The following is a 21,397-nucleotide window of genomic DNA, read 5'->3' on the forward strand; positions in this document are numbered from 1 at the left end:
TTTCTTCAGGAAGCAAAGCTAAAAATAATAATGAATCATAAAAACACTATGGAAAATACTGTTTTTTCTGGTGGATGGAACAGGTAACGTTCAATTTGGTATGTTATTAAGCTGCCTCCACATTTTGAGCTCCTGTACAGATTACTTTCTCTGCAAAATGCAATTTATTACAGCGTTGTCTTTCAAAGCCGGTGCCTGCTATGGTAAACTGGGGGATTTTATTTTGACAGCAAGATACTTGCTTGGCAGTTATTATTGAAGAGAACTGATCTTGGGACTTCCAATTTTTTTTTTTTTTTTTAAAAAAAAGCTCTCTAAGCATCAGTGTTTGCTTTTGGGGAGAAACTCCTTCAAGCATGTGTGACCTGAACCCTTTGTTTTTAGAGCAGCGGAAGAGCCTCAGCTGAGCTCTCCCCCACATGCAGCTGGGAGCTGGGGAGCTGGGGCATGGGGCAAGGGGGGGACCCGGGTTCCAGGGGTCCCTGGGGTGGCAGCCACGGCTCTGCAGAGCGGTGCTGGCTGCTTCTCCATGCTTCTGGTTTTAAGGCGGTATCATGTTCAAGATTGCAAATGCATCCTGCGAGACACTTGCAGACACTGGCCCCAGAAGGCTTGGAGAGACAAGCCTTTTGCATGTTGTAACAAAAGGAGCTCAGAAAGTTTGCCTGATCCAGTTGAGAGGCATGAAATTGCCTGATCGCAGCCCGAGACTTTCATTAAACGCCCGTGCTGTGAGCTGTGGTGCCGAGGGAACCGCTTTCCCCTCCGCACCCTGAGCTCATCCCGCAGGAACAGTGGGTGCTGCAGGTGCAAGTCCCGGCTGTGGCAATTCCCGTTTGCAATCCCTTCTCCTAGTGCCATCTGAAATCTGTGTTTTATTCTTGCTACTGTTGTTGCTTTCTTTTTTTTCTTGAAAAGAAAACCCCAAAGAATGTTAAACTGTGTCTGTGTCTTGGCAACTTGAATACGCGAACAGATTGTGCTTCAAAAAAATGGCAAAGTTTCAAAATATTGTATTCTGTGAAGAAGAGACAAGGAAAATAAACTCCCCAAAGTGCAGATTTTATTTCACCAGAAGGCGGAAGGCTTTTAATATTTATTTGGGTTTGGCATTTTGCTATCTAGTTCTTCTGCTGACACCACTTGTGAACCATGATAAGACTAAATGCTGTGCAACCTGTTCTGGTTCACGTTCAAATTAGGTTAATTTCCAGCAGGTTCATTTTCACCCTCCCAGAGCTGCCTGAGAGCAGGTTCCTGAGGTTCAGGTACAGCACGTGGGACTGTGCAAGTAAATCCACGAAGAAAAAAAGAAAACAAACATAAAATGGGAAGAACAGAGCAAATCTGTGCTTGTTTCTCTTTTGATTTTGGTGGTTGCGTGAATGTCGTTGCAGCGATGTGGATGAATGGTTGACGTGTAGAAGGATGCCAGGAGACGGCTGGTGAGTGTTAATAGGAAGAGTTCAGCTCTAGAGCTGAAGAGGCAGTTCCTGACTCCATGGGCAAGTCGGTGAATTTCCCTGTCTTAATTCCCACGTGCAAACTAAGGCTGAAGATACTGCTTTTCTTGTGCCTGTGGTTGTCTTGTTTGCTTGAACTGCGAGAGCATGCAGGCAGGTTTTTGGAGCCAGAGAGATCACTGGTATGGCAGACTTAGCAGCTGCCAGAGAAAGAGGGGTTTTTGTTTGCTTGTGCTGCAAGACCTGTATTTTTGAGATTCCTTTTTTAGCTAAAACATGACAACATCAAGAACACGGTTGCCCATTTAGCATCCTGTTGGATCTGATGTGCACTTGGCGCAGCACGGGCAAGAAATGGTATCTAGAGCATCTCACACAGCAGGGCTTGCTTCTCGGTTGTGCCTTCAAGAGACCTTGATAGTACAACTAAGAAAACTAGAAAGAAGAGGGTCAAAGAACAGCTCTGCTAACTGTAGAAATTCCTCCACTTGTTTATACGATGATTTTTGTTTCCTTGTAGGCCAGCTTTTACCTCTTGGGAAAACTGAGAGTTCTTCATGCTTCTGAGTGACCTTGCTTCTTTTATTTTGCCTTTTCTGTGCTAGACTGGAAGCTCCTTGGAGCAGAGAATTGGCTTTTTTTTTTTTTTTTCCTCCTCCTTTTGTAAATTTGCAGCTCTGTAGATTTCTAATGACAATAGTGAGTGTGCACAGTGGTTTCCAGTAAATGCTTTTCCCACGAGGTGTCAGTTGGGTTGTTGAAGCTTATCCCATCCTGGAATGACTCTTTGCCAAAAGGAGCGAGTGCGATCCTGTCTTTTGGAGCAGACAAAGGAAAACAAAGAAAGATTAAAAAAAAAAAAGAAAAAAGACCGGCAATCTGAATTGACTAATTGCTTCGAAAAGGTCATTTTCAGTTCTGGGTGCCTGCACTTTGATCTAGCACCCCCCCAGCACAAGGATGCACAGACATTTATTGACACGAGTTTGTGTCAAGACGGAAAACAAACTCAGTCATGTATAGGGAAAGTTTGAAAGAGAGTGTTGGGTCTAGAGAGTAAAACTCATGCTTAAAAGAAAGACAGTAATTGATGCAAATTGTTAGGTTAAAAATGTTTAACGCCTAAATTAGATGCTTGTGCTGTTTTGGGGGGACCGGGGATTTTATTACACAGCCAAATAGCCAGATGTTTACCTTGGGGTTTTGGTGACATGACTTATGTTTTCAGGTTATTTTATCCATGAATTCAAAACCCCATGCTGAAATGTGGCTGTATATGTTTAGTCATAAAAAGGTTCTTGTATTTCTCTAGTCTGCCTGGCTCTTGTGTCTGCCGGCTTGGACCCCCTTTACAGGAGAGCCTGCAGTTGAACTACTTCAGAGCTTGAGCTTCATCCAGCTCAGAAAAGCTTGGCTGGTCAGTGTGAACAGAAACAAATGGCTTTGAAGCCTGTAAACTTAATTCTGCTTTATTTTTGCTGGGTTTGCACAACTTTAATGACCAAGAAGTGAAACATCCATTTAAACAGAATCAGAATCTGGTTCTGGACTTTCAGATTCAATTTTTAAAAGATTTTTAATCCTGCCAGGGTTCACAGTTATGTCTCTGGAATGGTTTAAAATCTGAGAAACATTTTAAGGGATCTTACGTGGGTAGGGCTGACGAAGGAGAAATACCTTTCACTTTGCATTTTCACATGGCCTGCCTTTGCCAGAGCTCTTGCCTGTTTTCTGTACCAAGTTGGCAGCCAGACCTTGCAGGTCTAAGTGAAGCGTTACTGAACAAAGACACTTTATGTTTTGAACTCTGTGCCCCGAGTCTACACCACCAGCCTGGCCGGGCATTTATGTTAAATAAGGTCAACAAATATAGACAAGCTGTGTTTTGCAAATTAAACCAAACCAAACCAACAACAAAAAAAGCGCCTTTCTTTAATTCTGCCTCTTTCTCGTTTCACAGGCAAGAAGAGAAACCCTGGGCTGAAAATTCCTAAAGAAGCATTTGAGCAACCACAGACAAGCTCCACGTAAGTCTGCAAACACTAAGGCAGAATAAAAAGAAAACCACGAACCCCAGCTGCCTTCCAGCCTCTGCTAGCGCCTGCGCTGCCACGGCCAGGGGCCAGCGGCCGGTCACAGCCAGCACCCGGGGCTTGTGCTTCCAGCTCTGGGATAAGGGGGAGCCTTCCTGAGGAACAGGGGCAAAACACCTACATTAATTTTGGCACCATCAGGGATAATAACAGCCCTTGTATTCCTCTTGCAGCCTCAGGTACAAGCAGGGGGGTCTCAGCCCATCACCCTCTACCCATCACTGCCCGTGTGTGTCTTGTGCTGCTTCATGATGTGCCCAGGAAAAGTAAAAAAGCAGGATGGGCACCCAATTTTAACCGATGTGGCACTTCTGCCACCCAGTTTGAGTAACATGCATTTGGTCAAGGCATAAAAATGCATCCCCTTCCCTCCATACTCAGCCTCGCAAAAGAAAACCTTGTGCTTTTAAGGCAATTTGTGCAACTCCAGCCTGCTTGGTTTTCTTTGCTTCCTTGAGGATTGACTTTTATTAGCCTGTCAACCCGTGCTGTGTGACTTGGGTAATCATTTACAGTGGTTTTAGACCTTTACGCCTGTTTAATCCATTTTTCATACAGGCTGGCGGAGGTTTGGCGCTTGCCACCTGGCTTGCCTTTTGCAGTGAATCTCTCCGGGTTCCTGCATGGGGAAGTTGGATGTGAGAAATGCCAACTCCAGTAGGTTCCTTCCTGACCCCTTTTTGGGGTGACTTTATGGATCTTGGCTGTATCTGTTGCTCCTGCAAAGCTAGGAGACAGGTTAGGCTGCTCAGGGCTGCGAGGGCTGCTGCCCTGAAGGTGTGAGGGGACGGCCTGGGGGACAAGGGGTGTTGTATTTACTCATTGAGGGAAAAATTGATCTTCATAAGGAACATTTCACATTGTTTCCCTTTTCTCTCCCGCAGGCCACCCAGAGATCTAGACTCCAAAGCCTGCATCTCTATTGGCGAGGAGGTAAGACTAGGAGTTAATGTGAGGAGACCTCTGGGGACAGGTGGCCATCCTGAGCTGGCTGCTTGTCCAGGCAGGCTGCTCGTGAGATCGCTTAATTTCAGCCAAAAGAAAGGGTCATATTAAGAAATATTAGCTATTTAAAAACAACGACCCATTTTGTGTGAAACGCGGGGCGGTCGCTGCATGAGTAAAAGCTGGGAAGAGCCAGCCTGGTGGCTGGTGTGAGCCCTGACGGTCACCGTCAGCCTTAGAGAGCCGACCACCGTCTGGTGTTTGTGCTTCTCCAACTCCAGGGGCTGCCTGCGTGGGGCCCATGGCCCCGTGGCCGCCTGCAGCGTGACCTGGCTGTCACCGCTTTATGAACATGCCCCCACATGCTCACCCTCTGCATCCCATGACACCTGGGTCCCCTTCATGTTTTCCACCTTGGAAATTCTTGTCTTGCCTCAATAAAGTGCAGCTAATCCCCTGGAAATAATGATTATAAAACAAGGGGATTGCTGACAGCAGATTTTACTCTCATTTGCGGTTCCCTTGCTGATTTAAAGCCTTCATCCAAAGTATTTCCCTTTGCTAATATTGAAGGCCATCTCATCTGGAGCCTAACTCAGGGTAGATCTGCCTGTCCTGGAAGCAAATCCTTCTGAGAGCATGGAAACCAATCCACCTGATGTTCTAAAAAAATAGTGGGGAAAAACCAAAACTGAGGACAGCTATTTTGATAGGAGAAAATGGCACAGCAGCATTCATAAAAGCACTTTGAAGCTGAGCAATAAATTTATTAGATGCAAAAGAGAGGCCTCAGTGTCAGCGAGTTAATTTGTGAAGTGAAACACTCATCCAATAGTGTTTTATAATGTCTATCTTTGAATGCTTTTTTAATTTTTTTTTCATTTTGGATTTTGTATTTTCCCTGGCATGGAGCAGGGGCTGGAAGGTGGAAAGAGTGTGAGATGCCTCTGGAGCAAAATGGTGCAGCACTGAGGCAGAGAAAATGCCTGCTGCTAGAGCGAGCGCCCGCTCCAAGAAAATCATTTCTCCCCTGCAGTCCCCGGGATGAGGAAAAGCACAAGTGCTCCAAAAAGGCTCCATGCACGGAGGCAGAGAGCCCGTGTTGGAGAGTTCAAAAGAGAAACGCGCTTACAAAACTCAGGCTTTTTTACAGACACAGATATGGGGCTATCTCGGAGGGACTGACATGCCATGGCTTGTGTTTCCCATAGATCTGTCACCTCTTTGTCCAGCCAAGTACCTTTGGGATGTGCTGCTTCTTTCCCTGATCCCAAGGGAAAGCCACTTCTCCCCCTCTCCCTTTCAACGTTTCTGCTAAATTTAAGAGTGGCCTTGAGAGAGTCAAAAGTGCTTTTTTGGAGAGGGTCCTGTGGAACAGTAGGAGCAGTGTCAGGCAGTCAGAGATGCTTAAATCTCTGCTGTTACACAAAAATGTTAGTCAGGGCTCCTTTTGCAGGCAACGTAGCTGCGAGTGACTGCCCGGGAGCCCGAGCTCACAGTAACGCAGTGTATGGGCCCTGCACTCTGTGCCATCCCCAGCCAGCACATTTCAGGCTGCAGGTTTTTTTTTTTTTTTTTTTTTTTTTTTTCTGCTGTGCCGGCAAAAAGCAGTGTGGGATTATGCACCGTGAATCAGTTCATTATAACCCGCTTCTTTCTGTAGGATGATTGACTGATGTGGTTGTGCGTTCAGCAAACAGAATGGCTGGTTTTAGTAGCAAAGGCGTATTTTAAATATCCAAAAATAATAATAAGCAAAAAATAGAGCTGCTGCACAATATTGCAGCAGAAGGGAGAAGGGCAGGTTAGAATGCAGGGCTCCAAACAAAGTCATCCTTTGTGTAAGGCCGGGAGAAAGAGATCTTGAAAGCTAGACAAAATAAATCCTCCGTGGTTTAAAAATGGGGCACACTCGGCTGCTATTTGGCCCATCTACAGGTCTGGAGAAATCAGCGTTTACAGGCTGTAAAAAAACCTGGAGATATTTCCATGATTGTTTGTGGGAGGAGGAGGATGGAAGGGAAAAAAAACCAAACCAAACAAAAAACCCCAACGAAAAAACTGAAGGTGATTCTGAGGGGAGAAGCTGCTGTGGGGTTTTCCATCCCAGCCCTCAGAGGACCATCATCCTGTTCCAGGCCTCGTGAACACAGATCGGGAGAGGGATGCACAGGAGTGAATTCACGTGCCAAGCAGGGCTAGATGATTTTAGATTTTAGGGGCGTTTCGCTCCTTGCATCACACATACGCACAGCAGCCACCTGCACGCTGATGTTTTGTTTTGTTTTTTTTTCCCCCCTGCAGAACTTTGAGGTGAAAGCTGATGACCTGGAGCCCATCTCCGAGCTGGGACGAGGTGCGTACGGGGTGGTGGAGAAGATGCGGCACATGCCTAGCGGGCAGATCATGGCAGTGAAGGTAGAGTGAGCCTCCCGAGGTGCTTTCGGTCTGTGTCGTTGTGTGTGGACACCCTCTGCGCTCTCCTCCATGCACGTTTCTAACCTCGCTTCTTCCGACGCATGAAATTTCCTTCTTCCCTTATGAAATCCTTTTTTTTTTTTTTACCCAGGGACAAAGAGTGCTGAGGTAGATTTGGGCCATTTAACTAAGAAAAGGGCTGTGTTTTAAAAGCATGATGTTCAACCTGCTTCCAGAATTGTAGTGCATACAAACATATTGTTCACCTTTGTCTACAATATACCTGGTTTTGCTAGGATTTATAAGCTATTTGCCATAATTTTTTAAAATATGTGTGTTTTTTCTAACATAGCTATTCAGGGCTCTGCACACTATTTTTAATTGTAAAGAAGAGCATACTGTAAATTTAGTTGCATAAGATAACTTTCTTCAGCTGGGACTTTTTTAGTCTCTTTGGAACAGGAAATTTTTGTTGGGATTTTCACATTTTGTCTGCTACAGTGGGATCTTGATTCATGACAGGCTTGTAGATACCATTATGAAAAGTTTTCATAACAACAGTTTAGATTTATAAGCTTGCAGCTTAGGGAAGTAGTCATGGGAAAATTTGTATTTAGGGAAGGACCAAATTTTGCTTGGCTGAATTTTAGCTCGTTTCCTCTCAGAATAAGAAAAAAAAAAAAAAAAAAAGATGTAGAGCTGGAAGCTATGAGCAAACTGAAGGAAAATTCTTAGCTCCTCAGTTGTGGATAGACTTTGCTGTGGATGCTGGGATGTGTCTCAGGGCCTCTGTGCTCTGCGTTTGGTTGTTTTGTTTTCTTGGGTGCTCACCAAACTGCAGAAGACCACGGTGGGAACATTCAGGCCATCACTTGGATCTACGGTGCCGAACAGTTTAATTCTGTCACATTCCTGACCTCGAGTGGCTCTGGCCAAGGAGCCTGGAATATGTGTGACCTGTGTTAGACTGTGTCATGTCCCTTTGTGGTGCTTCCCAGCTGAGGGTCTTCAGGTATTTTACATAACTGACATCTCTTCCCTGGGACGCTGGGAAATGTCCTTTTTCCAAAGCCACGGGGAGTGCACGGGCTCTGGCCGCAGGGCTGGGGCCCTCTCTTGTGACCAAAGTCTGCTAATGTAAATTGATGTCCACCGCAGCTCCAAAAGTCACAGGTTTCCACCAGCCTAGAATTTGATTTCCTGCTCCTTTCTCCTCTCCCAACCCTCAGTGAGCTTTGGCTGTTGCAAAACCAGTGGCGTTAGCAGGGAAGAGCTCAGAGCTCAATCCCCTGCAGTTTGGGCTGAGGTGAGATCAATCCCCTTCAGCCACCTCTGTTGCACTGGGATGCTCCTACCACGGGCGCTGTGCATGGGATGTGCCTGTCACAAAGAGGTGTAGTAAAAGGGTGACACAAAAAGGTGAGATAAAAGGGTAAAGGTGTGATGTCAGGGCACTGTGGCCAGCACAGGTAGGCTGTGGGATGGAGGTGCTGTCAGCCAACGCTAAAATGCTTTGTGTTCCAGCGGATCCGAGCCACAGTGAACAGCCAGGAGCAGAAGAGGTTATTGATGGATCTGGATATCTCCATGAGGACGGTAGATTGCCCCTTCACTGTCACCTTTTACGGGGCACTTTTCCGAGAGGTATGGCATCCTGGAGATCAGCCGTGCTGCCCCTGGGAGACTGGATCCTTTCCCAGGCTCTGAATTCCCATGCCTAGGCTCCCTCCAAGTGCCAGGGGTTTAATCTCCCATGTAGACATGGAGACTTGGTACAGTATGGATTTGCTTAATCCTGGCCTAAGGATCTGTTACACGCAGTTACTTCTTGGCGAGTGAGGAGAGACACAGTCCCACATGAGGGGGAGCCAAGGGCAGCCGAGCCCCAGTGCCAGGAATGTGCGAGGCCTCTGTGCCGAAATGCTGGGGCTTGGTAGGGAGTTTGAGTGATGGGGACGGCCGGGCACCGAGGACACCACCTCACAGCCTGCTCTGCTAGTGTTAATATTGTCCTGACTTGCAATGAGAAAGCCACATGGAGGAAAAATGTGGAAAGCTCTGAAAAGCAAGATTTATTGAAGAGTTTTAAGCATAGCTTTGCAGAGCTGAACTTTTCCTGGCTGAGTGTTTGCAGTGACCTGAACATGTAGGAGCCTCAGTCCCAATAACTTTCTGGGCTTCTAAATCACCATGACTCTGCTTTGGGAAAAGACAGCAGAAGATACACCCTGAATGGTGGTGAAGGTGGACAGCACTTAATTCCAGCTGGAGAGGAGGGAAAAAGAAAGCCCAGTTCAGTTTTTCTGACTGTGTTTTAGAAGACAAGGAAGAGGCAAACAGGCCAGCAAAGGGCAAGTGCCAAAGACCTTTGTGAAAGGAAAAGATGTTTCATTCCAGTAGGCAGATATTTGCTTTCTTTACCCTCCAGGGAGATGTATGGATTTGCATGGAGCTGATGGATACCTCACTGGACAAATTCTACAAACACGTCATTGACAAAGGCCTGACGATTCCTGAGGACATCTTAGGGAAAATAGCTGTCTCTGTGAGTATTAGCAGGGTGAGGAGGGAAGGGAAAGGGTGTTTCTCTTCTAAACCAAGTCTTCTAAGCCAGCTCCCTGCTGTATTTGCACCAGGAAGAGCATGGTCCATGGGCCAGCCCCTGTGGACATTGCTAGCAGGCTTCCAGTATCTGGTCTGAGGCGATGTTACTTATAAGCCATGAATAACCCAAAATATACATAAAATTTAGACATGGCAGAGTGTTAGATGTGGGGAGGGTCCTGCAGCTCCTTTGCCTTCTCATGAGGGTCTCAGAGCCCCTGGGAGATCCCTGGGGGGTCACCTTGGGCTGCTGTGAGGGTGCAGGACTTGTGGGAGATGTAGTTTCTTCCCTCTAAGCAGGTCTGGTGAGGATGGGGTGGGTGAAGCCAGATAACATTTCCTCCTCAGCATGGTGCTGCCAGCTGTGATTCACTCTAGATTTGTTGTTTCAGATCGTAAAAGCACTAGAACATCTACACAGTAAGCTCTCCGTGATCCACAGAGGTAAGTGCCAGGCACGCAGCCGTGACCATGCTGGTGTCTGCCCCGCACGCTCTCAGCCTCGCAAGGGCTGGCCTTGTGGCTGGGCACAGGGCTCCCAAAATCTCCCAGATAAAATGGACTTTTGACAGCAAAAATATTCCCCAGCATCTCGTGACTAGCAAAACCTAGTCAGAGGAGATGTCTGCTGGTTTGCCTTTTAAAAGCTGCACGTTGGTCCCAGCGTTTCCCCAAGCCGGAGGAGTAGTGAGCTCCAGCCTGGTTGTGCTGGCAGGAAAAAAGGGCTATTTCCTCCTGGGTTGCATTTCCCTTCGTGCACAGACTGAATCCATTGTCTGCTTCAACACCTCTGCAAAATTAAACCAGACTTTTCTGTCTGACCTTGGTGGGCTTTAGATCAGGCTTTGCAAAGGCTTCGCCCCGAGCTCGATGGCTCCACGCTGATGTGCAGTGAGAGGCATCTCCATGCCAGCGTGATGCCTCCTGCAGGGATCTAACCATCCTCATCCCCTTCTGTGGGCTTGCGTGAGCACTGGTGGGGCAGAATAGTTTAATAGGTACGGTAGCCTCAAGGGAAGTCATAAATACCCTCCTTAAACTCTTCGGACGTTTTTCCCCTCTAGAGCATCTCAAAGATGCCATGAACACACTGAGAAAGAAACAAATTTGCAGTGTTGCTGCGTGACGCCTTTATTTTTAAAGGGTCATTTTCAATTTGTTGTGAGGAGGAAAAAGCCCTCTCTGGAGTGTGTGAGTGCCAGGGAAAGGAGCATCTGAAGCAAACAGAGTTCAGCTCGAGCAGGCAGTCACATTTTGTACATTCTGCCTGTGGCTGGGGGTTGAGTTTCTGCCTTCTGTATCATTTACAGTAGGTGGAAAATGCTGCTTGGCTTCTGGATTTCTGTTTACTTGTTTGATTGCCACTGAAAATTGTCTTATTTCAGCCTAGTTACAGATGGGTGAGGATCTCAGATACATGAAGCTTTTGATTGAAAAATGCTGATTAGAGAGCAGATGTTAACGAACTCTAAACCACCCAATTCTAATAAGCAGGACTCGAAAGCAGCTTCTGGCCTCCTTCGGATGGTGTTTCAGGTCTTCTATTTAATAGTTTATCACATGTAGACAGAGGAACTTCTGACAGAAGAGACCTCTTATATCTGGGTGGCAACAGGGACAGGATTGCTCCCTTTTGAGGATCAGTGCTGGGACAAGAGAAAACAGGGTGGCCTGGGCTGAGAGCGCGGTGTTGAGATTTCATCTGAGATTAGCCTCACATGGAGTGATTGCCTGCTGTGCAGGAAAGCACCTCCCTGCTCTCGTGGATATCACATACTAGCATCTTTCTGTGCCTTAATTTCCCTTTCTGATGGTGATTATAACTGCCTTCATGAGCATGATGCAAGTGTGAATGCACTAAGGATTATAAGGCCGTTGATGGGAAGCAGATAAATCTGGCAGTAATAAATAGATGAGACACTGGCCTCATTTCCATAAGGTGTGGAGCACCCACACGCCTGCTGCTGTTCACATTGCCTTCAAGCTTGGTATCCTTAAAATTAGAGGCCGTTTCTGAAATCTTGATCCTTGTCTCAGTTTACTGCTCCCTCCTTCCCCTGCAGCCCCCGCTCCTCTTCACCCTTTCCTGCCCACCCCTCATCCTTTCCCCAGGGGTTTTTTTTCCTTTTGCTGGCATGAGACCAGATGCAGCTGAGGACTTGCCAGAGCTCCAGCCATTTGCAAACATCCTCTGGAGATGCCCCCAGCCCTGCTGAGCTGTTCCCCTGAGAGCGCTCTGACGTCCGTGGCCATCCCCAGCGCAGTGGGATACGACGGTTACGTGCAGGGTTACCTCCCACTCCCCCAAATCAGAGAGAGGAGTCTGCAAGTGGAGGGACACTTGCAGGACATATGACAGGCCCCTGAGGCAGTCACCCGAGCTTGCAATAGCCGCAGCCAGCCGGGTTTTCTGGCGTGCACGAAGCGCAGGGGTTTGCACAGGCACCTTTGGTGCCCTCTGCTGATAGGAAGCTCTTTGCCTTTTTTTTTGGCTTGGCACCGCCACCCACGCGTGACAGTGACTGTGCTATGTGTTCCCTTCTTGCAGATGTAAAGCCCTCTAACGTGTTGATCAATACGCAGGGGCAGGTGAAAATGTGCGATTTTGGAATTAGCGGTTACCTCGTTGACTCGGTTGCTAAAACCATGGATGCAGGATGCAAACCCTACATGGCTGTAAGTTGAGCCGCGGAGAAACTGCGTGTGAAAGCTGCTGCGGGACGGCCAGAGGAACATGAGCCTGGGCATCGGGTCATCCTAAAGGGGGAAGGATCAGCCTCTGGCATGTGTGCTGGGGACTCGTTTTGGAAGGCGTATCCCTGAGGTTACTTGTAAAGGGGCAGAGACGGGAGATGGATCTCACAGGTCAGATCAGATCTCATGGGCACAGCTTCCTGCTGCCTTATCCCCCTGTGACCTTGGGGAAGGATCTCTAATTACTCCATGTTGCATTTTTTTTGTTTTGCCCTATGGGGAGAATAGTACTTTCTGTCTGGGAGGAAAAACAGTCCCCAGGGATTGGGTCCGTCACACTCCTCGGAGCTGCTGTTCAGGATTTGCTGCCTGTGGAGCACTTGCACAGGGTGAAAATGGTCCTGGAGAATTGAGACTTGTCACATCCCACGTGCCAGATGTTCTGGGTCAGCTCCACTGCCCCAGCCCCTGGCACAGGTACCATCAGCTCCTGGTGACCCATTTCATTGCCTGCCCTTACTGGCCAGGGTGTGGGACCAGATCTGGCCTGTGACAACCAAACTGGTGCCATGGGCTAAATGGTCCTGGCCTGCCACTGTGAAAGACCAACCTGAGGTTGGTGAGCTCTGGGTGTGGGCATTGCACTGGGGCCGTCCCTCTTCCTCAGTCATCTTTATCTCTGTTCACAGCCTGAAAGAATTAACCCGGAGCTAAACCAGAAGGGGTACAGCGTCAAATCTGATATCTGGAGCCTGGGGATCACAATGGTACGGTGACCTGGGGGCTGGCAGCGATTCCAGGAGGATTGCATGTTGCTCGTGGATTCATTTTTCTCCCCGTAGCCCCCCTGACAGTGCTGGCACCAGTTCCCTGGAAAGGTGGTGGGGTGGGAATGGGAATACAGCTCCGGGGGTACCAGGGAGCATGGCGCAGGGTTGCGGGGAAGGAGGATGGAGCTGCTTTGTCAACATCTCGCTGTCTTTGCACGTGTTGGTGGGGTGCCACCCCGCTGGGGACGTCCCCGCTGCCGTGGCCGTGGGTTGCCGGGAGATGGCAGCATGGGCTAAGGCGAGGGTGTCCGGCACCGCTCGTCTGTCGCCTTGGAGCAGGTTGGATTTCCAGCACAGAAAAATACTCTCAGCACTTGGCAATTAGCAAAGTCCCCCTCAGAAGAGGAGGGATGGATGGCATCTCCCACGCAGCGTTTAGGGGGAATCCATCTGCTTGTGGAGTCATTTTATAGCACAGTTCCCCTTTGCAACGTGGGGTTGTTTTTTTAACTTCTGACATTTCCCAAGCGACATCGAACACGAGGGTAACGGAGGACTGAATATGGAGACTTCTGGATCTCCTCAGGCCTTTCCCTTTTGCTGGGGGAGGTTAAGCAAAATGTTGTGACCAGGTGGCGTGAGGAAATGAAATGCCACGTAATTGTGTGGGGCCTAAAAAAAACCCCACCCCCCTGGGTGGGCACACAGGAATGCGAAATCTGTGGGGCTGGAGGGCGAGCTGTGGGGTGTCTGCCCCTGATCCGAAATCTGTGGGGCTGGAGGGCAGCTGTGGGGTGTCTGCCCCTGATCCGAAATCTGTGGGGCTGGAGGGCAGCTGTGGGGTGTCTGCCCCTGATGCCTGAGGCGTGGGCTCTGTCTCCCCAGATCGAGCTGGCCATCCTGCGCTTTCCCTACGACTCCTGGGGGACGCCCTTCCAGCAGCTCAAGCAGGTGGTGGAGGAGCCGTCGCCGCAGCTCCCAGCAGAGAAGTTCTCGGCAGAGTTCGTTGATTTTACCTCGCAATGGTAAAATACCCCCTCGGCCCTGCTCGCACTGGTCGTGCTCATCCCAGCCGTGCTTGCCTCCGCCATGCTGTGGGGAGGCTGAGGGCAAATGCCAGGGGCCTCTTGCGTCCCTGTCCCCACAGGCGTCTCTCTGGGGTAGAATGCAGATTTTTGAACAAAACATCCCCGTGGGTAAAGGAGTGGGCCATCATGGCTTCACTGATCTGTGAGGGCTGGGCTGGGGCCTGGTGCTGTGCAGGCAACACGCACCCTTTGCCAGAGGTTGTGGGGGTTCTCCCCGCCTTGAGGAAGCGAGGAATGGGCTTGGTTGCTTTGAGGGGACACGCAGGAGGAAGGGATTTAGACTTTCTTAATCCGATTGCCCCCACATCAACAGCACGGGGTGTCTGTGGCCGGGCCAGCAGCACGGGCAGGTGTGGGTCTGGCGTGGGGCAGGGACGGGGAGCAGGGTGCAGGATGGCTGCGTCCTCCTGCCTCCCGCTCCTGGGAGGACACAGCTCTGAGGGCAGGGGAGGTGCAGAGTTTGCCCCGTGGTGGCCCCTGTCAGCGGCCGTCCCGCTCCTGGGGCCCTCCGGCTGCTGTGCTGCTTTCCGTGGGACTCGGCACTGGAAGCAGCGGGAGAGTTTGGCTGCGGCGTAGGAAAAGGGTTGGAGCAGATGCGCGCTGTCTGGAGGTTGCGAGAGCTGCATAAAAGCACAGGCTCTCCCAGCACCCGAGGAGACTCACAGCTGCCCTCATCGTACGGTTCAAAGAGAGCTGGCGGCGGCCCTGCGGCTCCTGACTGCTTCTCCCTCCAGCTTCCCTGGAAACCGCCTGGGAGGCGTTTTTATTTTCCAGGCGCTGCAGTGCCATCCGCGGCTTGCCAAGTTGGCAGGTGGATGGTGGGTTTGCGTGGTAGCCAAGAAAGGACGGCAGATCGACAAATACAGAAATGTGAGACTGTTCCCGAGCTGCCAGCGTCAGGGCCTGGAGCCCGGCCGGCTCTGCTGTGACCCAGGAAGGGGATTATCAACCACTTCTGCCCAGGGACTTTAAGTACCGACACTCAGATTCTTCAGAGTCTTGTTCAAGGATGTTTTTTGAGGTCCCTGTGATTCAGCTGCATGCCTCTCTGCCAACCTGCGTTGGGGAATACCTGCCCGTGCCCACACTGCTCTGTGTCTGTCAGAGGTGGGAGCTGGCTTGAAAAAAACCCTCTCACAAAATGCCCGCTGTTTTTGCAAGGCCCACGCTGAGATTTTGGACCAGCTGCCTTTCTCCCGTGCTGCTGGCTCGCTACTTGTTATTGCAAAGTTGTCTGTTTGTGCCAGGCAGGCTGTTGTTCCCCACGGAATATTTTGCTTTTGCAAGCATGGTGTCTTGCAGCTCTAGCTGTGGGCTGATGTAGAAGTAAGATACCCACGGCTGTTCGTGATGGTTGCAGTGAGAAGAATGACCCCGAGAGCAGCACTCGTGCCTTGAAAGCTCATGCTTTGGGGAGCACATAGTGGTTTTCCCTTTGCAAGTCCTATCCTCCAGGATCACTGCAGATCCCTCAACGCCAGCAGAGTGGCATGGACTTGGAAAAGTGTGCTTTGGCTCCAGATTGCACTAATTTTGTCTTGCTGGAGTCTGAGAATTTCTTCTGCCACCGAACCGGGTCGCATCAGCTCGGTGTATTGAGATTGGCCTGTCTTAGGCCTATCGCAAACTCAAGAGGTTGCAGAGAGAATCACACCATCTGCCTGGGCTAGCAGTAGTCTGACTACCTGTGGTCACTGCGGAAAAGTTCCTGGGATGTCTGAGTCAGGATCAGATCCAAATATGGCTCTTCATTCCTGAAGATTTACATTGATTTGTAACTTGTCACCAGATTTCCTGGTATTTAGTAACCTGAGAACAAGGTGGTTGTTTGTAGAGGGTCTAAATTAAGAGGATTATAGCCAAATTCTGCTTCTGGACACACCTAATCTTCAAATTCACCTTAGCATCTCGGCTTGGGCTGCTTTTGAGCCCAGAGGATGTGACACATCCCATACCTTCAGTTCGGCAATATTGGCACGTATCGTTACTAGGTTCCTCTGTTCATTCACAACATGACACTAAACATGAGCCTGCTACACACAGCAAGCAGGAAATATCTATTCAGTGTGTGTCTTCTGCTTCCTCTGGGCTCCGGCAAATCCCAGCAGAGGAGCGACTTATCATTGCCGAGGTTCTCACTTTTGTTTTGCTCAGTGTGACACCTTTTCCCCGCCACCGACGTGTACGTGTGTGAAGATCTTTTCAAGTTGCTCCAAGTGTCTTTCCCCTAAATGCACTGTCAGGAAGTGAGTAGAGATTACGTCCTGTCTTTTAAAAGCTATTTTCTGCTGGAGGGAAACCAAAATAACTTCCAGCTACAACCCCCCAGAGCCATCTGTTGTAGGAGAGGAGAAAAAAAAGGATGTCCCATGTAACCGTCCCTGCTGATAACAGCATGGTGGTAAACAAATAGTTGTACACGTGCTTTGGAGCCACTCGGTCACCGCTCCCAATCAGAGGTTGGAGGCTGTATCCATTCTCTTTGTTGCTGGCCTACTGGATTGTACACAAAAACCCAAATGTACCTGGCCCCCAGGAACAGGCAGTGTCTTGACTGGTAGATACGGTGTCTCCGGATCTCTTGTTTGAGCTTGAGCTCACTGCACTGGTGTGTACCCAGCACTGTGCACCCTGCGGGGAACTGTGTGCAGGCTGTGTTGGCTGTAGGTGTCCTCAAGGCCTAAGCTGTTTGCTCAATGTACGGATGAGTAGTTAAACTTACTCCACCAGGACTTGAAACTTTGCTTTTGTCGTGGTATAATTTTATGGCCTTGCGTACAGAGCGTAACTTTAAATTTTTTTCCCTCTTTTTTTTTTTCGTTAAAGCTTGAAGAAGAATTCCAAAGAACGGCCAACATACCCAGAGCTTATGGTGAGTGTGCCTGCATCGAGCAGTGTATTGGTTCAGAGCTGAGATGGATTACAATGAGATGCTGAGGACAGGGTTTCCCATTGTGACTGGTGATTTGGGATACTTAGCATCTCTATTTTCGTTACAGATGTGAGAATCGTGGCACTTCAGGGTCTTGGGAGGGTGACCACAAATCAGAGACGCTCTTTGAAATGTCATTCAGGCGCTATTCCAGTCAGATCAAGGGAGAAAAATATGTAAAAGCAGTTAACAAATTTGCTAAGGGACAAGAATGAGGCTGCAAAGAATCAGCAAGGATAAAATCCTCTTCTTGGGTTGGTGTGATGCCTTCAGACACCTAAGTGCAATGGATGCGCCACAGATGCTCCGTGTGGGCTGCAGGAGCTGAGTGGCCTGCTAGACTTTACTGTCACGGTGCCTTGGAGAGGAGGCTTTTGGGCAGAGTAGTTCCTGGATGTTAGGGACAGAGATGAGTCTGTGACTAATAATTCCGGTTATTGAATTTCATCTGCTGCTTAGAGACTGTTTGCTGTGAGCATGTCTAGAACAGAGGAGTAACTAAGGAAGAAAATGCTGATAAAGGCTTACGACAGGGGAAATGCAAGGCAGTGCAGGGCTTTGAGGTCAGAGGCACTTAACTGCTGATGAACTCCCCGCGGTGCAGACACTGGTGTGTACTCAGCCAGAGCTCTGGGCTGGAGCTGGCAAGAGCAGGGTCTGTGGTGAGATTTTTCTGCTAGGGTTCCACAGCTTCACGGCCTCTGTCTCTCCTGACTTTCTGGTATTGATCCTGCTGCTCCTAACAGCATAAGCACCCATAAGGCATCCAGTCCCTTCTTTACTCTCACCTGATTTTGCTAAAGGTGCCTAACTTTGTTATTTCTGAAGATCCTGACCCAAACGCTTGCCTATCCCTACACGCTCACCCCTGTCCGGTGTCACTGACAAGATTTTCTGGGTTAAGGGTGGGAACAGCTACAGAATTTCCTCAGGCGTTGGTGTCTCCCGGCCCACAACTTGTAGGAACACGTGTTAAGCCATTGCAAGGGGTCAGCCTCACTGCTACCTCACGCTGTCTGCTCGGAGGTGTTGGGACCTCTGGGGTGTGAAGGTGCCGGGGTTTAGGGTGCTCTCTAGCTGCTGGACATGCTGGAAATCCATGTACCTTTTGAACGTGAATTGTAAGCAGTGAATAATTCCTGTGGCATTTCTTGCTGGGCCCTGTAATGGAATTAGACTATATATAGATCTGATTTACACACAGTTTGCCCAAATACTGGTTTCAAACAAAGGGAGGCCTGAGGTTTATGGCTTTTTTTTTTTTTTTTTACTTTTTTTTATTATTATTATTGAATAAACACATATATATTTTAAGCGAATTTCTGAAGTTTGCCAAATGGCCTTTTATCAAAAAGGTTCACCGGAGCAGCTCCGTCTGTTGCAGCATTAATACCCATTGGCAAGCGAGTGCATTTCTATTGAATTAGGTTCTTGGATCACCTCTCCAGAGTATCTCAATGCTGTGGTATTTTATGGCTGACATGAATGTTGTGAGGTCCTGTGGTTGAGGGTTGCTGTTTTGTTGGGGTTTTTTTCTCCCTCCTCTCTCTCTTATGGCATTAAGTTGCGGTACTGGATTGGACTTGTCATTTAGACCAAGACTGCTCCCTTGCTTTCCTGTGGAATTGAGGTTTCTCATGGAAAATATGACTCTCTGCTATCTTGAGCATCAGGAAAACTGATACTGATGCTTAATTTCATTTTAAAACCCTCTTCCCCAGGTGAAGTGGAGCATGAAACTACTGCAGGACCGGTGGTCTGCACATTGCATGGAGCACATCCCACCTGGCACGGGGTGTTTTTTGCTATAACCAGACTCAGACGTTGCAAAGGGGTTGGGTTCACTGCAAGATGAGGCTGGAGGTCACCGCTGCCACCCATGTCACGCTTGTGGGTGCTTCCAGGCTGCGGTAGCTCTGCTTTGGGTGCGACTTAGCTGGGATGTGAAAGGAGTGGCATCATGCTGGGATAATAACACAGCAGGCCGTTTGGGCCTTCTCTGCAAGAGTCATTCAGGACACTTCGATTCCCGTGACTGTCTGACCCAGGGAGACCTTAAATTATGTCTGGATCCTTGCCTCAACCCATTTCTGCTCTGTTTCCCACATAATTGTGCTTCCTTTTCCTTACTGGTGCGTCTTTGGGTCGCTTCCCTGCTGCTCAGAGCTGCCTCTTTTTATTCACTGGGTAACTTGCTGCTCAAACCCACCTTGGAAAGTCTCTTTTCTTTGCTCTTCTTCTCCCTCCACTTGGCCACTGTCATAAATGATCATTGAAATAGCCAACGCTCAGGGACTGAGGTGAGGGCCAGCCTTGAGAAACCCTGGAAACCCCAAATTGTTTTCAAAAATCTGTCTTGCGAAGAGGGTCAGGAATCAAACCGAGCTCCCCCATCCTGCGTATGGGAAGCACCACAGCATTTTCCACAGAGCGGAGGTCACCTGTGAGCCCCGCAGGGCCCTGGCTGCCTTCTGGTTCTCACGGATACCCTCCATACAAATAAATACAATTATTTGCCGAGACAGTGGGTGTCAAACAGTGTTTTGGTGATTTCAGTTGGAAGTTGGCTGATCTCAGCTGATGTGTTGAAGCCCCCAGTAGCAAATTGAATCACTGGTGCTAGTGGAGAGGGGCTTTGCTGTTGCTATCGGGGGTGGGGGGGCATTTAGTTGTGTTTTTTTTCTCCTTACACATATTTTTCCGTTTGTGCTGAAATGTAGGCAAGATTTTCTGGCAGGATGTCTTCCCATGTTGGTCACGATTAAGTAGTTAAACATACAGCTGCGGATGGCTTTCCAGCCGGGATGGCTTTCCTCTTTGCAGTGGTTAGGGGTAAAGTAGCCATCTCCTGCTGCGAGTATGAGCAATTGCAGGGAAGAAATGAGACTCAAAAGTCACCAGAGGGTAAATACACAGATAGAGCAGGAAGCTGAGGGAAAACCCGCTGCAGTCAGCCTTCCTGCAAGGTTTTCCTTGCTCCCCTTGGAGGTGGTGCGCGGTGGGGTGGGTAACCAGAATCTCAGGAGGAGCACGTCTCCTCCCGGGGCACCGCAGAGCTGCGAGCCAGCCCGGGCTGGAGGGCATGACATGCTGGAGATGGAGGTGGTGTTTTTTAAATTTTCCCTTGGTTTGAGAGCAGCCCAGCTCAGCCATCCCAGCCAGGGCAGGGTTTAGAGGGAATCCAAGGGGGCAGCACAGATCTGTAGCCTTCATGAAGTGGCCCCTTGGGCTCACTGACTTGCCTCAGCTGCAAAACATGGATGGCCCAATATTATGATGCTAGTGACAAAATCTTTTTCACTGTCTTGAAGACTGTCTGAAAAGATTGTAAGTTTGGTCCTCAGCGTCATGAATAATAAGCTTTTCTATTTTTTTTTCCCTTTTCTTTCCCAGCAACATCCTTTCTTCACCCTGCACGAATCCAAAGAGACAGACGTCGCCTCTTTTGTCAAACTCATCCTGGGAGACTGAGAACTGGACTTGTAAATGAATTGCCCTTCTGTGGACTGGTGGGTGCAGGGGAGGGGCGCGTGGCAGGACTTGTCATGAAAGCACCAACAGAAAGTCGCCGTGTTTTGTTTTGTTTTGTTTTTATTCTGGGAAACCCCCGCCTCGCCGAAGTTTTTAAAAGGGTTTTTTGGTATCCATAGTGACATAGAACGAGCTGGTTAGTGAAATGAATTTTAATAAGGTTGGTAACCTTAAAACAGAAGCAAAACAAAAAAAAAAAAATTTAAAAGAGTGATTTACATATTTAATGACAGTCAAAGTCCCCCTTCCTAACTTTCTCCTTATCCCCCTTCCCTTCCCCCTGAACCAGAATTTGCTTTGTCATGGTAATAGGTGCTAATGGTAGTCATGAAGTTGTATGTAGATTTATATTTTGTCCCTTCCATTATTTTAATATTTATGTTAAGTGCTTGATGGAATAGATTTCTGTTTTATATGAGGATGAGTGCGTGGTGATGATGATGATGATGCTAAATGAAGCCACAGCAAGCAATAGTTGTAGGGCTTTGCTGGGGTAAAGGTGTCAAAGGTAAAGAGAAGGAAGAGAAGAAGTGTCTGTGTTGTGGAAAATATTTAATGTGCATCGTTAAAAAGAATTTATAAACCAAGATCTCAGCTCAGCTACTCGAGCTGCTTTTGCAGCATGCGAGGCAGCATCACTGTAAGGGAGGGAGGCCCCAGCATCCCACGAGGTCGCCTCTTCTCTGGACACCACGCTGTGCATCCCGACCAGCTGCCACCTGCGCTGCACTGCCACCCCTGCCCCGCGTCCCACCAGTTTACTCTGCTCTGTCAGATGGGTCTGGAGTGGGAAAATATTGCTGGGATAAGTGCCTGGGACGAAAGCCCCAGAGGGAAGTAGATTGTGGGATAAGTTGCA

General features: G+C 48.8%; 1 protein-coding gene across 2 annotated transcripts in view; it reads left to right on the forward strand.

The window, feature by feature from the left end:
- MAP2K6 (mitogen-activated protein kinase kinase 6) overlaps window positions 1-21,173 on the forward strand; it is a 42,908-nt gene extending 21,735 nt beyond the window's left edge. For both annotated transcript variants that reach the window (XM_074921944.1, XM_074921945.1), the window contains exons 2-12: window positions 3,424-3,490; window positions 4,441-4,489; window positions 6,806-6,919; window positions 8,444-8,563; window positions 9,348-9,464; window positions 9,916-9,967; window positions 12,072-12,199; window positions 12,907-12,984; window positions 13,873-14,012; window positions 16,902-16,947; window positions 20,401-21,173. In XM_074921944.1, coding sequence (XP_074778045.1) covers window positions 3,424-3,490; window positions 4,441-4,489; window positions 6,806-6,919; window positions 8,444-8,563; window positions 9,348-9,464; window positions 9,916-9,967; window positions 12,072-12,199; window positions 12,907-12,984; window positions 13,873-14,012; window positions 16,902-16,947; window positions 20,401-20,478 — 989 coding nt within the window. In that variant the 3' untranslated portion in view covers window positions 20,479-21,173. The remainder of the gene's footprint in view (window positions 1-3,423; window positions 3,491-4,440; window positions 4,490-6,805; window positions 6,920-8,443; window positions 8,564-9,347; window positions 9,465-9,915; window positions 9,968-12,071; window positions 12,200-12,906; window positions 12,985-13,872; window positions 14,013-16,901; window positions 16,948-20,400) is intronic.
- Window positions 21,174-21,397: the final 224 nt, after the last annotated feature.

This window comes from Athene noctua, chromosome 18 (assembly GCF_965140245.1).
Source record: "Athene noctua chromosome 18, bAthNoc1.hap1.1, whole genome shotgun sequence".
NCBI lineage: Eukaryota > Metazoa > Chordata > Aves > Strigiformes > Strigidae > Athene > Athene noctua.